Source organism: Erinaceus europaeus, chromosome 21 (genome assembly GCF_950295315.1).
Source record: "Erinaceus europaeus chromosome 21, mEriEur2.1, whole genome shotgun sequence".
Taxonomy (NCBI): Eukaryota; Metazoa; Chordata; class Mammalia; order Eulipotyphla; family Erinaceidae; genus Erinaceus; species Erinaceus europaeus.
In genome coordinates this window covers 37,697,461-37,713,120 of record NC_080182.1, presented here as the reverse complement: position 1 = coordinate 37,713,120, position 15,660 = coordinate 37,697,461, and the positions used below count along the sequence as shown (strand labels likewise).

General features: G+C 41.5%; 1 protein-coding gene across 4 annotated transcripts in view; it reads left to right on the top strand.

The window, feature by feature from the left end:
* The window catches only part of TBC1D5 (TBC1 domain family member 5), a 504,373-nt gene that overhangs the window by 448,007 nt on the left and 40,706 nt on the right, over window positions 1-15,660 (top strand). For all 4 annotated transcript variants that reach the window (XM_060180867.1, XM_007529715.3, XM_007529708.3 and 1 more), the window contains one exon: window positions 11,599-11,762. In XM_060180867.1, the coding sequence (XP_060036850.1) occupies window positions 11,599-11,762 (164 nt within the window). The remainder of the gene's footprint in view (window positions 1-11,598; window positions 11,763-15,660) is intronic.

Sequence of the window (15,660 nt, the reverse complement as noted above, 5' to 3'; positions counted from 1 at the left end):
AAATGTCTCTGAAACTTTGCAGGACCTTCATATCAGAGATGTATTTGGAGACTCAGCCCCTCCCCCAGGTATGAGAAATGAGAACAAGAGTCAATAAATGGGATGACATGAAACCAAATAGCTTCTACACACCAAAAGCAACGTACACAAGGATAACGGGTAACCAAGTAAATGGGAGAAGGTACTTGCACATCACACATCAGACAAGAGACTGATATCCAACATCTGTACAGAATTGGCACAGATCTACAGAAGAAACAAAAATTACCCAGTAAAAAAGTGGGCCATAGGATAAGAGGGGTACAACTCCACACAGTTCCCACCACCAGAACCCCATATCCCATCCCCTCCCCTGATAGCTTTCCTATTCTTTAGTCCCTCTGGGAGCATGGACCCAGGGTCCTTGTGGGGTGCAGAAGGTGGATCTGTCATTGCTTCCCCGCTGAACTGATTCTGACCCTGACCTCCTGCCATGTCAAGAATCAAACAGAACAGTGACTGATGGCAACACAAGAACTTTCTGGAAAAAAAAAAAAAAAACATGTTTAGTAGAATCAGTAATGAGAATGGAAAATGATAGAATTTTGATCAGAGGTGCCTAACCCATTATATAGTCCCATGTGTACTCCCAAGGGCAGATACACTTTCCTTTCAGGGAATTGCGGCTGCTAGTTAGACTTTCCCAAGTGTCCTTTTCCCCCCAAAAAGTAGCCAGTGAATTTCAGGAAACAAAATAACTACCATTACTTTAAATATATTTATTTTATTATATGTAGTCTCCCGCCCACCCATGTGATAGCGTATCTGAATTATAGCCTTCTAGCAAGCACACAGTGATGTATATGGGTTCTAATCTTTTGAAGAAAAACGGAGTATAAAGCAGTATTCTGTACCTGTGGTCAATAACATAATTTGTGGGGAATTAACATTTTATTTATTTTAAAATATTTTATTATTTTGAGTAGAGACAAAAATTGAGAGGGAAGAGAGAAACAGAGAGAGAGAGAGAAGCACCTGCAGTACTTTTTTTTTTTTTTTTTTTTTTTACCACTCATGAAGCTCCCCCTTGTAGGAAGTGCCCAACAGCTGGACCTGGGCTCTTGCTTACAGAGATGTGTGTGCTCTGCCCACTGTGCCACTGCCTGGCCCAGAAGATTCCATTTCATCTCTCAGTTTAGGGAACAGTTAGAAAACAAATGCTATACGGAAGTGTTTGTTCTTTGAATACTTAATTAAAAGGAATTCTTCAAGTTTATCTTTAGAAATTGTACACCTACCCAAGAAATATTTCAAAAAGATATCTAGGAATTTATTCACAAGTCAAAAATATTTGAAATATAAGTTCACACACATGTATATACATGTGAAAACACACTGACATTACTTCGAAAGAGAATTCAGAATTGCCAGCAACAGAGCTATACATACAATATGTGATAGCATACAATTGATCATTAGGAAGAGATTTTCTTATGTTATAGCATTTAAAGCATATATTTCTATGTATTATTTAAATTGTTAATGTGAATATATACATAATCATTGTAGCATATCATGTAATCATTGTAGCATATCAGGTTGCCTTTAAAAATAAACATGAAAAAAATAAACCCTCAAGTTTCTTCCTGGCCACATAATCACTGTTGGCATTCCTAAGGTAAAAGTAAAACATACAACTTTAGACAAAGTCAATTAAGTAAAGGCATTAAGTAGAAAAATACATTCCATTTGCTCCCTTCCACCTCTTCCTACTAATTCATTTCCTTAGGATAGCCATTGTTAGACTGTTCTTCAAGGAAAAAAACAATCAATTTGAAGCATGAGAAGCATGTGAGTCACATTAATGCAATGACTCATGTGTTAGAACATTCATCTGTCCAGAGACTACTTTCTCCCTGTTCCTTCAAGAAGAAACCACTATCATAGATGTCCCAGCATAAATAAAAAGCAGAAAATTGGTGGAATAGGGAAAACAGAAACCATATAAGTAGATGCGGGCATTGTGATGACAGAAAAGACAGAGAGAGGGGAAAGACTTGGAGAAAAACATTTTTTTAATTATCCTTGCAAATGTCATTGTATTTAACCATTTCAATTCTTGAGGGATGATAGTCCTGAAATGGAATGACGTTTTGCTGTGTTCTCTGTAATCTCTCAAAGGAGACAGCCCCGCACCCTGTGAAGTGCAGACATCACCACGTGCAAGCACCTGGTTTCAAGTCCCTGCTCTTCCCTGCAGTGGGGAAGCTTCACAAGTGGTGAAGCAGGCCTAGAGGTGTCTGCCTGTCTCTCCCTCTACGTCCTCTCCTCTCTGTTTCTACCTGTCCTATTAAATAAATAATTAATAAATAAATAAATAAATAAATAAATAAATAAATAAATGGAAAAGGGAAGAAAAGGAAAGAGTGCCACCAGGATTGGTGAATTTGTCAGGCAAGCACTGAGTCCCAGCGATAAAACCTCACAGCAGTTGAGAGAGAGAGAGAGAGAGAGGAGACAGAAATATGTAATGTGTGAAATTAATTTGGAGAAGGACCAGTTAACTGGAAACTGCATTTTTGTGAAACACCTATTCCAAAAGACACTGGATAGATGAGTTGGTTTTGGACAGAGATCTCCTTGCCCTTTGCTTTCAGAAAACCTCATACGGTTTTTCTTTAACCTCTTTTAGGCACATTCACTACTTTCCAGTTGGCACCGCCCATCCTAGGAGAGAAAGTTGTTGCAGCTTTGCCCAGGATGTCAGTTGGAATCAGGCCCGAGTTTTGATTCTGACCTCATCACCACCTTGCTAAATGACCTAGGGGGGTTATTTAACCTCACCTGGAGAGAGAGAGAGAGAGAGGGAGAGAGAGAGAGAGAGAGGGAGAGAGAGAGAGAGAGAGAGAGAGAGAGAGAGAATCTGCAAGGGTGGCTGCAGAAAGTCATGCCAACACCTGGCACATAGACATCTGCAGGTGAAGGCTACCTGCTCAGGTGGTGGTGATGGCAGGCCCACTTTGTTTGCTTTTCAGATTTAAAATACAAAGGAGGAGTCCACGCACCGCTGCCTTTTATTGTTTTCTGCTAGTCTAAAACCAGGTCTGCTTGTCTCCATCAGATCCAGCCTCTGTGGTCAGACTAGAACAGGCCTACTCCAGAGTCTGCGTTAGTGCAGTCTGCGTTAGTCACTCTCCTGTGACATGCAGCGGTGTCTTCAGAGTGGATGGCAGGCAGCCTTCTTGCTGTCTGCCACTTGCATCTGTGAGACTAACAAAATGTTACAGAACGGGAACCAAACGCCTCTTGTTTTCTCCTGACTCACCCTGCAAAGACAAGGTGGGGTCCTTTCTGAGGTCACATTGTCTGCTCTGACCCACCCGTGACCTCCAGGCATCCTAAATGCCTTTGAGCAGCTTTCCTTCCATGGCCTGTGTCTGGCTCCATTGGCTGGGCTCCGGTTTGCGTGGGATTCCCTCTGTCTAGGGTACACTCCAGCTCCTGTTCTTCCTTCCCACTGAGTTTATTGAGACAGTGACCATGGCAGTAGTGTTCACGAGACATGATAGTAGCTTAGTGAATGTTATTTCCTCCTCCCTCCTGCCTCCCCAGCCATTCTGTAGCCACGGTCTGCTGAGCCCAGTAGAGCCTTTTCAGTCAGCTTGGACTCTTGATGGATAGCCTCCATTTCCGTGTAGCACAGAGGACATACCAAGTAAATGGATGAGAGACATCCTATCTGCCAGGCCTGGGCGGTCCCAAACTGAGTTTTCCCAGTAAGTAAGCCTTTGAACCAAGAACAACAACATGAATCATGTCTTGTACTGTGATTTAAAGCCCACTCATAGCACATTCTTTGAAAAAAAAATTATGTTCATTTATTGGATAAATGGAGAGAGAAGGGGAGAGATAGAAGGGGGAGAGAGAGAGAGAGAGAGAGAGAGAGAGACTTTCACTCATGAAGCTGCCCCTTTCCCACCCTAGCCCCTGTAGGTGGGGACCAGCAGCTTGAGTCCAGCTCCTTGGCATGACGACATGTGCACTCAACCGTACACACCACCTCCCAGCCCTAGTAGCACGTCCTGAAACATCTCACTGTGGTGTCCTGCAGATTCCTCCTCCAGGATGGCTGAGGTGTACTGGTCTTCCAGCTGTTGGGTGTTAGCAGCTGATAGCTTTCATGAGCTACACCCTGGAAAGCACCCACAGCTGAAGAGAGCTGCTTTGCTCAAGGTCATAGCCCTACCCCAGGGAGTACCTCCAGTCCAGCGACTAGTCTGACACGACAGCAAAAGGGCTGTTCCCTGTTAGCGAGCATAAATCAAACCACCATCCACTGTAAGGAAGCAAAGATGTTTATTGACGAATTGCAATCCGGGCCGAGATGGTGACTGGTGTTAGTCTACCAAGCTCGGCCCCGAACAGGGCTCAAACCATACAATTTATAGGAATTCAGACTACACTCAGGGAGGGGGAGCACATCACCTTATCAACCTACATCCAATAACAGGCTATAGCAAACACAAGATCCAATCATTTCAAACTTAGCAAAAGCATGATCCATTCAAAGCAAAGCACGGGCTAGTTTCAAATATAGTAAGATCACACAACCAATAGAATTCAACCAGGCACATCCTCCTGCCATCGGCTATGACCACCCATCCGGTAGACAGCACACCACAAAGTCTGTTCAAAGGTCCTGATATGGCTTGTCCCCATGTAGGGTCCTTCGAACAATGGGTGGCCTTCACTGATTAGGTCCTGATAAGGCTTGTCCTCAGGCAGGGTCCTTCGAACAATGGGTGGCCTTAACTGATTAGGTCCTGCTTATTCAAGGGGGAAGAGGCAAGGAATTTTACACCTCATACTACAAGCAACTCATACTAAAAGCACTTAACAAACAACTGCATAAAAAGGGAATTTCAAGGCTACTGCCTTTTACATTCCCCTCGCCTCAAAACACCCAACTGTGAATGGCCACCCAGGCCCAGATTCTCTAGAGGCAACTGTAAGGCAGCTCAGTGTCTCCCTCGGCTCAGCACTGCTTCTTTAAGCCCTCGGGCACTAATCTTGCGAGCTCTCTCCCAAAACATTCCTGCTCACATGTCTTTCTCTCGCAGTTTGTTTCTCAGAAATGATCATTCAAGATGATCAATTTTAAATTGCCAAGTATTATGACATATTTTCTGAAGCCACTTCTGACATGCACCTAGTTTCCATTTATATCCAAACATGGAGGAACAAGGTCTACATGGAGTGACCTTCTACTACCTATAGAAAGCTCTGCCCAGAACTGTGGACGGGGGCTGACCACACGGGCTCAAAATATGAATTCGAATGTTCTGATTTCTTCAAGTAAACAGACTGAGGATGGAGATATATATATATATATATATATATGGATAGTTGGAGAAAAATGAAGGTAGATTATCCATGTGTGCAATTCAAAAAGATAGAAAATATTAAAACATACCTGAGAGTGTAAATGACTTGATACAAAGAGTGAATTAATAACAAAAAAAAAGTGAATCAGTGAAACTGGACTATGATTTTTGTATGTTTTAAACACATTTATCTTAGAAAGAAAGACCAAAACATACTCCAGCGCATGCTGTGTCCCTGGATCAAACTCTGGCCTCAAGCCCTGGGCCTCATATAGGAAGTCCTGCTCTCTAACCATTAAGCTACCTCCCAGGCCACACAATCATTTTTTTTTCTATTTTTATTTTTATTGTGAAAATAATGTTTTACAGGATAGTTGTCTCACAGGTACAATTTTTCATCTCAGAATATATGCTGACATATCTCCCCACCACCACCAGAGATGTCCTCTGTCTCCACCCTCGAGCACTGAGCTCGCCAACCCCTCTCCACAGTGTCTTCAGGTCAGCTGATAACCAGCAAGGCTTTACACATGCTTCACCCTGTCTTCTTCCTTGCCTTGTGTTTCTTAAATCCCACACATGAATGAGATCATCCAGTGTTTATCTTTCTCCTGCTGGTTTATTTCACTTAGCATAACTCCCTCCAATTTTTAAAGAAGGTTCTTAAAAAAAAAAAAAAACAACAGTAAAAACAGCTCAACATTTAGCAGACTGATGAAGAATAAAAGAGGAAGTCACCAATCACTGCAAAATAAAGATGTAGAAGGGGTTAATTTTCCTTAATTATGAGACCAATGTGTATGATTTATAGCAATAAATGGAAATCTGGACATTTTCTGTTGTTGGCATAAAAGTTACCACAAACTCAGTGGCTTAAACACTACAAATTTATTAACAGTTCTGTAATTTAGAAGTCTCCCCAAGATAAAAGGCAAGATGTCAGGAGACTCTGGGTTTATTTGCCCCATTTGGCAGGGTTTAACCCTGATGTCTGTCTGTAGGACCAGGTTCCCACCTCTCTACTTGTTGTCAGCTGAGAGCTATTCCTAGCTTCTAGAGGATGCCTGCCGCACTGGCTCACAACTCTCTTCCTAATCTTCAAGATCTACAGTCCCAGCTGGAGCCCCTCTTGTGTTTCAGCTATCTCTTTTCTCCTCCTCAGTCTCATCTTTCCATTCCAGTAAGGACTTGTGATTACATTGGCCCACTGTGAAAATCCACCTAGAGCTGTTAGCTTTAATCTCACCTACAAAACCTGTTTTGTTATGTCAGGTAACATTTTTCTACCTGCCATTTCTGGCTTTGTGGGATAAGATAGGAATTGTCAAAGTCGACCTAACATGAAGTAGAAAATTTTCATGGAGGACTTACCATAGGAAAAAATCTGAAGAGTCATCATGGTGATGCCTTTAAGTGGCCATCAGCACTGGACAGTAGTATTGGCGGGTGGCCCAGTTTTGAAAGAACAAATCAATTCATTTGTTTAACTTAGAAAAACAGTTTCTGTTGAAAAAAAAAATCTTCATTTAAATTAAATTAATTTCCCATTTTGTCTTGTGGGGGGGGGAAGCCATGTTACTGCCAACAGATATACTATGTTTTTTTACATTTATCTTTTCCCCCCTACAAATTTTTAAAAGTAATCTGACAGTCAAAGCTATGTAAACATTGTTTTAGAGACATCTTCCATCACTCCAATGCAGTAAAAGTCACTGACTTGAGGAGCATTCCAAGGAGCAACGTGACTCAGGCAGTGACTCAGGCAGGTAGAGTACAAGACTAGCACACATAAGATCCCAGTTTGGACACAGTAAATATATATATATATATATATATATATATATATATATATATAATCAGAGTGGTGCTCTGGTCTCTCTATCTACCCCCCCCCTCTCTCTCTCTCTCTCTTTTTCTCTTTCTCCCTACCTATTTATCACTCATATAGTTTTCTAGTATATCATTTTGAGTAAGAAGAAATGCCTTCCTAAAAACAGAAGCCATGAAGTGTGAGCTATCTCCCAGCTCCTCAGACAATGGATTTTCAAAAATAACACAAACAGCTCAAGCCATTAAATAAGTGTGTGTGTGTGTGTGTGTGTGTGTGTGTGTGTGTGTGTGACTTCAGCACAATTTCTTTTTAAAATTCAGAAAAGGAGGGAAACACCAAAACACAACTACATCATTCATGGCATTTTCTAGAAGCTAGACTTGATTTACTATGTGTTATAAGTGACTAAACCCAGGACCCCATACACAGAAAATAATGTGCTTATAGGCTCCCCACTTTTTTTCATTTTAAAGGATATCATTAGGAAACTGAAAAGCAATGTACAAAAATTTGCAAAGTATGAATCTGAAAAGGGACCTGTAATATATGAAGAACTCCTAACCTCCACAAAATGATAAATAACCCAGTATACAAACTGAGCAAAGAATTTGAATAGACTTTTCTCCCCCAAAGATACACAAATGTCTATAAGCACTTGAAAAAAAATACTCAGCATCACTAGTCATCTGCAGTGGTAAAATGCAAATCCAGATTACAATGAGGTACCACTTCATACACATTAGGATGACTGGAAAAAGGCAGCCAGTCATAAATGCTGACACAAATGCAGAGAAATTGAGACCCACCTTCAGTGTGAGTCAAGTGTATGAGAGAGTGTAACCACTTTCAAAAGCGAGTTAGTGAGCAGTTACCATGTCACTTACTCATCAGTTTCTTCAGTAGGTATTCACCCAAAAGAAATGAGAGCTTATATCCACTCCAAAATTATACACCAGTATTCACAGCAACATTATTCACAGTGACTAAGAAAGTAATATAGGCTACGTGCCCATCAATAGATGAACGGACAGACAGGGTGAGCTAACACATTGGAGCAATGCTTGGTAGTAAAAGGAAAGGAAGTACTAATAAGCAGCACAGCATGAAGGAATCTTGAAAACATCGTGCCGGCTAGACGTCTAGTCAGGCATAGAAAGCCATATATTGCACTATGCTAATTATGTGGCAATAGTCAGAAAAGGCAGATTTATAGAGAGAGGAGACCTGTGGTCTCCAGGAACTACAGGGAGAAAAATACTGGGAGGGTTCATTAACTGGAAGAGAATTTCTTGTTAAGGGTGATAAAAATATTCTAAAACTACATGATGATAGTTGTAAACTTATTTGAAAGCTCACTAAGTTACATATTTGTAAAAAGGTGAGTCTTAGGGTTGGGTGGAGGTGCACCCAACATGTTACATGTGCCAGAAGCCGTGTTCAAGCCCACGGCCCCTACGGGCAAGGGGAGTGTTTTGTGAGCAGTGAAACAATGCTGTGGATGCCTCTCTTTCCCCCCTCCCCTACTCCTCTCGATTTCTCTCTGCTTCTACTAGAATGAAAGGAAGGAAAAAACGACCATTGAAAGCACTGGACTCATTGTACGGGCACCAGACCCCAGAGATAATGCTGTTGGCAATAATAACAGTAGTAATAATAGTAACTTTTGAAAGGCGGTGACTCACTGGCAGAATGGAGGACTAAGTAATATGCACAAGACCTGGTGTCCTGTCCCCAGCGTGACACTCGTCAGAGTGACACTCCAGCTCTTCCTCTCTCTGATATTTTACTGCAGTTATTATTTTGATAAAAGCAATATTCACCTTTAATCAGTTTATAGTGAGAGTAAACCTGTGCTGGTGGCATACTCTTGAAAAACAAAGACAGTCAGTGGTTTATTGATATCTTTTTCAATTCCAACGTTCAAATCGAGATCATTGCCGTTAAGAAATAGCCCAGGGAAGTTAAGGCCTGCAGCCTTGGAGGTGGGTAAGGGACAGTGGAAGGCAAAGCAGGGTAGGGGCGACTGTAGACACTGAAGGAAACAAACCAGCTGTTCTCTAGGCGTTGGGAACTCTTCTCTCATTCCCTCACCTCAGGGCAACGCCACTAACCTGAGGGTCAGCTCAGAAGCAACCACTGCATGCTTGATTTTGCAGGATGCAGAAACCTGAAATGCTTTAGAAGTACAAAACGCTTTCTAGGCAGTAACAAAGAATGAGGAAGAGGAAGAAACAGGTTTGGGATGGAGTCAAGTTATCCGAGCATGACAGAGACCTCAGAGTAGCCTGCAAATTCAGGAACCCAAGGTTCCCGCTAAGACCCTGTTTCAGGTTAAAGTCGATAGGCCCTTACTAGCCGGGGGGGACAAATGCGAACTTGCTTCAAAATAAGCAACATTAACATATCATTTATATAATATCAAATCCATCTTTTTTGAAAGTGCATATAATTGTGTTTTTATATGTTCACAGATTCAAAACTATTACCACTAAATTTTTGAACATTTGAAGTTAAAATTGACTCTTTGTTTCCTGTTGCTAGTCTGTAAATCTTAGTTTTGTCTGTTTTATGACCATTGCTTATACTGAGTTATGAAATTCTGCTTACTTAGGGTTTTGCAGTGGCAAAAATAGATTTTCCTACTTTTGTTACTTATTCCCCTTTATTCCATCCCTAATTTTATTCTCAACGTAGAAGCTAATACTGTCTTTTAAAAATTAAGTCAAGTCATGACACGGCTCTGTTCAATTCTCTAAGACTTCCAGTGAATACCTTTCTCAGAGTAAATGCAACCAACACTGTCTCCAAATCTTCACCTGACTTGCCCCCCCCCCCTCCAGCTTCTAGACTTTTAGACTTCCTCCCTCTTCATCTCCTGCCTCTCTCCTCCTCTTTTGCTGCAGCCATACTGGCTGCCCTACTATTTCCTGGGCACCCAAAGCTTCTGCCTTGAAACCGTGGCACTTGCTGGTCCTCACAATATCCGCAAAACTGGTGTTTCATCTTCTTCAAGGCTTTGCTCAAATAAATGTCAGTGGATCTCAGTTCTCAGCGACAACTTCCTTCTCTGACCATCTTGTCGTAGATTGCAGTGCCTCCATTTGATGCTCACCTTCTCCCTTCCTGCTTTATTTTTCTGTGCTTACTACCATGCACTTGTTTGTCTATTGCTAAACTGGTGGGTAGAGTGTTGTTGTTGTTATTGTTGGTTTTAGTTTCCACTGTCTTCCCGCACCCCTGAGGGCATGCACTTACTAAACCTTCTGATTGTTGAATGATCCTCAAGTCCCCATAACTATCTTTTTTTAAAAAAATATTTTATTTTATTTTTTTTTATTCCCTTTTGTTGCCCTTGTTGTTTTATTGTTGTAGTTATTATTGTTGTTGTCATCGTTGTTGGATAGGACAGAGAGAAACGGAGAGAGGAGGGGAAGACAGAGAGGGGGAGAGAAAGACAGACACCTGCAGACCTGCTTCACCGCCTGTGAAGCGACTCCCCTGCAGGTGGGGAGCCGGGGTTCGAACCGGGATCCTTATGCCGGTCCTTGTGCTTTGCGCCACCTGAGCTTAACCCGCTGCGCTACAGCCCGACTCCCCCCATAACTATCTTATGAGCCTTTCCCCATGAAGCAAGACTTACTGTAGCCCTGACTATCTATTCCCTCTAGCTGCCTTATGCTTCCAGATGTCTCAATGAAAAGGCACTTTAAGAGTGAGCTACGACCACTGTAATGAGGGAAGATTGAGAAAGGGGTCCTGTTAGCCAGCACCTTGTCAGCACCTTGTCCAAATGCTTCTATCAGAGACAAGGGCAGCCATAAACTATCTCATCTACCCTGAGTGAGAAGGGAAGAGGCTCTCTTGAAAATCCACTGAATGATACAGAGTCTGTGATGCGCATAATATAATGTGCAGTGCAGTCATTTCTGGGCTCTATTTAATGATTTACATACTTATTTTGAGAGTGGAGCGAACAGGACCCAGAGCACTGCTCAGCTTTGTGATGCTGGTCATGTCCTCTGGGGGTCGGTCTCAGGCATCAGCAGATCGGAGCTTTCACGGCTTGAGCTGTTTTCTCAGCCTGTGATCTATGCTATTGAGGATGATTCCATTAGTGAGGAAGAGCTCAGACATTTAATCTGTGATTTCTAAAAATTGAGGCTTTCCATTTTTTAACGTAGACAGCATTAGGGCAATTCTATAAATTACATGTGGAAAAATATAGCAGTACTTCATGTCTAATGGCAGTTATCTGATGCATAGAAATGCTTGTGTTTTAGTATTTTGCAGTCTTATTATGTTGGCTATGTGAACCAAAAGATGGAATTGATTAGTTATTAAAATCGGCATATCTTAAGTGAAAGTGCCCAGTGTTTTATTACTGATAATTGGTTTTTCTTACAGGACAAGGTTCTAAAAACATCAGTTCATCTCCAAGCATTGAGAGTTTGCCTGGAGGAAGAGAATTCACTGGCTCTCCACCTTCCTCAGCTACTAAGAAAGATTCCTTTTTTAGTAACATCTCCCGTTCTCGCTCACATAGCAAAACTATGGGCAGAAAAGAATCTGTAAGTATTTAAAGATGCTTTTCTCTTTGCCCTTCATTTCCCTCTAGATTGCTGCATTTCCTAAAGTGTCTGTATCGTCTCATTTTTATAAAGCTCTTAAACTGTTTATAGAATAAGTTGGATTGTTTTTATTAAAGTATCTAAATGTTAACACTATTATTCGCAATATTTTAAAGCTGTGATCTATGTAACACTGGAGGGTGGGGCAGCATAAATTAAGGTAATTGGGGGGGGCTGGGAGATAGCTCACCCAGCATAGTGCACACCTTACTGTGCTTGAGGTTCTGGGTTCAAGCTCCGGTACCACCTAGGAGTTCCAAGGTGCCGAGGGGAGCTCAGTGAATAGTGGGATGTGCTGTGGTGGCTCTCGCTTTCACACCCTTTCTCTCGAAATAAAGCAGACCCTAGGGAAGGCACTCAGCACAGGCACCAGGGCCTGCCTTCATTCCCAAGCACAGCAGTAAACAACAAACCAGAAGCCAGATCCATATTTCAGCTCACTGTTCTTCTGTGGCTGTCTTTGTGCTTCCTCTCTGAAGTCTAATAAGTAACAGCAGGGGCCATGCAGTGACACCACCAGTTGAGCACGCACATTACCATGCTTGAGGGTCTGGGTTCAAGCCCTTGGTCCCCACTTGCCCCCAGTTGAGCACGCACATTACCATGCTTGAGGGTCTGGGTTCAAGCCCTTGGTCCCCACCTGCCAGGGGCAAAGTTTCATGAGTGGAGGAACAAGGTTCTTCTCTTTCTCTCTTGCTGTCTCTCTCCCCCTTTCTCTCTGTCTCTATTTAATAAATGAGTTTCTGCTAACCACTGGGAATCATGAAGTTATTCTGCAGGCACTGGTGCCCCAGAGATAATCCTAGTAGCATAAATAAATAAATACCGAATAATTTATTGAGAATGAATAAACCAGTTGCTGAGTCTTAAGATTTTTCTCAAAAACTAAAACTGGTGCATCACTGTGCATGAAGAATTGCATGGGCGGAAGCTTCACTATCTGGGAAGCAGTCGTTCAGGTACCTCTCTTTCTCCCTCCCTCCCCTCCCCCTTCTCTACTTCTCTCTGTCCTGTCAAATTAAAGAGGAGGAAAACAAAAAGGAAAGGAAAGGAGAAATGGCCACAGGATGGCTGGAGTGGTCATGCAAGTTGTAGACTATGTGTCGAAAGTGGTAAAGGCCCAGCAATAACTTTGGTGGTTAAAAAAAAAAAAAAAGAAAGAAGAAATTAAAAGTAAATACTTTACTAATATCTTTAAAACATTATACAAGTCCCGTTACAGTAATGACTATTGGTAAGTTGCTGCCTGACGCCCTTTGCTCACTACTCAGAACGGCATAGCTAAAGCCTGTCAGCTACCTTAGACGCACGGCTGTCGGGGCCGAGCAGTGGTGCAGCCAGCAGAGCTCACACACCACCAAGCACAGGGTCCGGGCGAACTCTGCTCCCCACCTGCGGGGGGAGGAAGCTTCAGGAGTGGGGAAGCAGGTCTGCAGGCAATTATCTTTCTCTCTCTGTCCCCCACCCCTTCCCAGTTTCTCTCTGTCCTATCTAATAAAAAATAGGCAAAAAAAAAAAAAAAAAAAAAAAAAGGTCATTGAGAGCGGTGGATTAGCTGTGCCGGCACCAAGGGAAAAAGAAAAAAAAAGTAATATGGGCGTGTCAAAATTTTTATGTCAACTTCACAGAAACAGTTATCCACGTTTCACAGGTAGCTTATCACCAATATTCTCATTTGAATCATTCATCTGCTTACTGGAAGATATAAACATGAGGTATTACAGAAGAAAAAAAAAGTTCTGGCTTTTGTATAAATGGGGCTAAATCAAAAAGAAAAATATTAAAAAATAAAAAATAAAACCTTTGAGAGATAAAGATCTAAGATGCACAGAGTAGATAATAGCATGGTATCTGTCTGTATGCTGTGTATGGCCTTGGGCAAGATGTTTGAGTTCTTTAACATTAAGCACCTCACCTGTAAATTAAATATACTTTGCTCGCTGAAGGAAGAGTTCACTAAATCTTCTCTTAGGGTCACTTTCAGTTCATAAGAGCTAGAATTCTAAGGTTTGGAAGAGTGAAAAAATGGATTTTTTGTTTAAAAATGGCAGTTCTGTTGCAAGAAGATAGCAGTTCCTCCCATAGCTACACTCAAAACATAGTAAGCACCAGTGAAGGTAAACCCTCAAGGAATAAGACAAGGCAGAAGACAGAATACTTGTTACTGGAAAGCAAGATAGCAGCCTAAGAAAGCTGAACCCTAGAGCTGAACCCTACATTAGTCTATTAAAACCAACAAGCACGTTGATTCTGATTTTAAACTCTTCTAGATGCTCAGTAACTGGAAAAAAAAAAATTAAGTCTACAACTGAAGGCATGAGAATTGTTCGACCTGTCTTCAAGCAGCAGTTAGACCCATGCATGAGGTCCCAGGTTCAACCCCTGGCAGTGTATATGCCAGTCTTGTGCCCAAGTTGAAAGTCATTCTGCTTGCTTTCTCTCTTCCTCTTAAAAGTCAAAATAAACTTACTTTAAAAGGAAAAACCATTATATTTCCTTACTCTACCAGCAGTTTGAAGATTTAATTCTCTGCCAAGTGCCAAACACAGTGTTTCTAAACTATGGAAGGAAGATGTGGTATATTTGAGGATAGAACTATGCTACTGAAAAGGGCAGGAAGAATATACTTAGATACTGAGTTTGATGTCCCCAGGTCAGACCTCACTTGCTTTCTAAAACACCAACATATATAACCCTCAGGGACGAAATTCAAAAGATTTTCTTTAGGCATAAGTTTCACACACATACACACACACACACACACACACACACACACACACACACCCCTTAGAGTACAAGACAGAAATGGAAAGTGAAATAAAAGGATATAAGAATATTAAACATGTAATTTAACTTCCAAACTGAGTTCAGAAAAAGAAAACAAAGCATGAAAGAAAATAAAACTACAATTCAGTAAATGTCTCTACTGATGAAAGACTGAAAAATCAAATTGAAAAAGTTCATAAAATGTCCTATACATATAAAAATAAACCTCCCAGAATTCTGAAAACAAAAGGCATAGCCTACAAACTTGTCAGGGAACAGGGATTGTCACCAAGATCATGAATTAAAATAGCTATAGATTTTTTTTTCCTCCAGGGTAATTGCTGGAGCTTGATGCCAGCACTACAAACCCACTGCTTCTGCCAACCATTTTTTTCCATTTTGTTGGGTAGGATAGAGGGGAATTGTTAGAGGAGGGGGAGAGGGAGAGGGAGAGGGAGAAAGAAAGACACCTGCAAACCAGCTTCGCCATTTGTGAAGCATCCCCACTGCAGGTGGGGAACGGAACTGGAACCTGAATCTTCAAGCAGGTCCTTGCCTTAGTGCTGTGTCCGCCTCACTGGGTGTGCCGTGCATGGCCCATCGCTACAGATTTTTCATAGCAACACCAGAAGCGAAACAGTGGAGCAGTGCATTCCAAATTCTGAGAGGAAATGAAGCTGTTCTATCATACAGACACAAACTCCCAGCAAAAGATCATGATAAATGATATAACAGAGTCTGGATTTGAAGTTCGATACATTAATAAGCCTATATTAACTATTAATACTTAACAAAATTGTGGTAAGATTCTATTGAGAAACTGAGATGATCACCTAAATCTGTATCTTCCATAGTGCAAAAAATTCTCAGCTAGATCTAGAAGTAGCAACATTAAGCTAGTGCTTTAAAGCAGGGAAAAAATTGATAAAATGTTTGAAAGTAATTGCTTCTGGAGAGCAGGAAATAGAGGGCAGGGCTGTATAGAACTATGTGACTTTTCTGTTATATATATATAACACAGATTAAAAATAATAACTAGAATTTATAACGAATAGGATGTATTGGCATGATA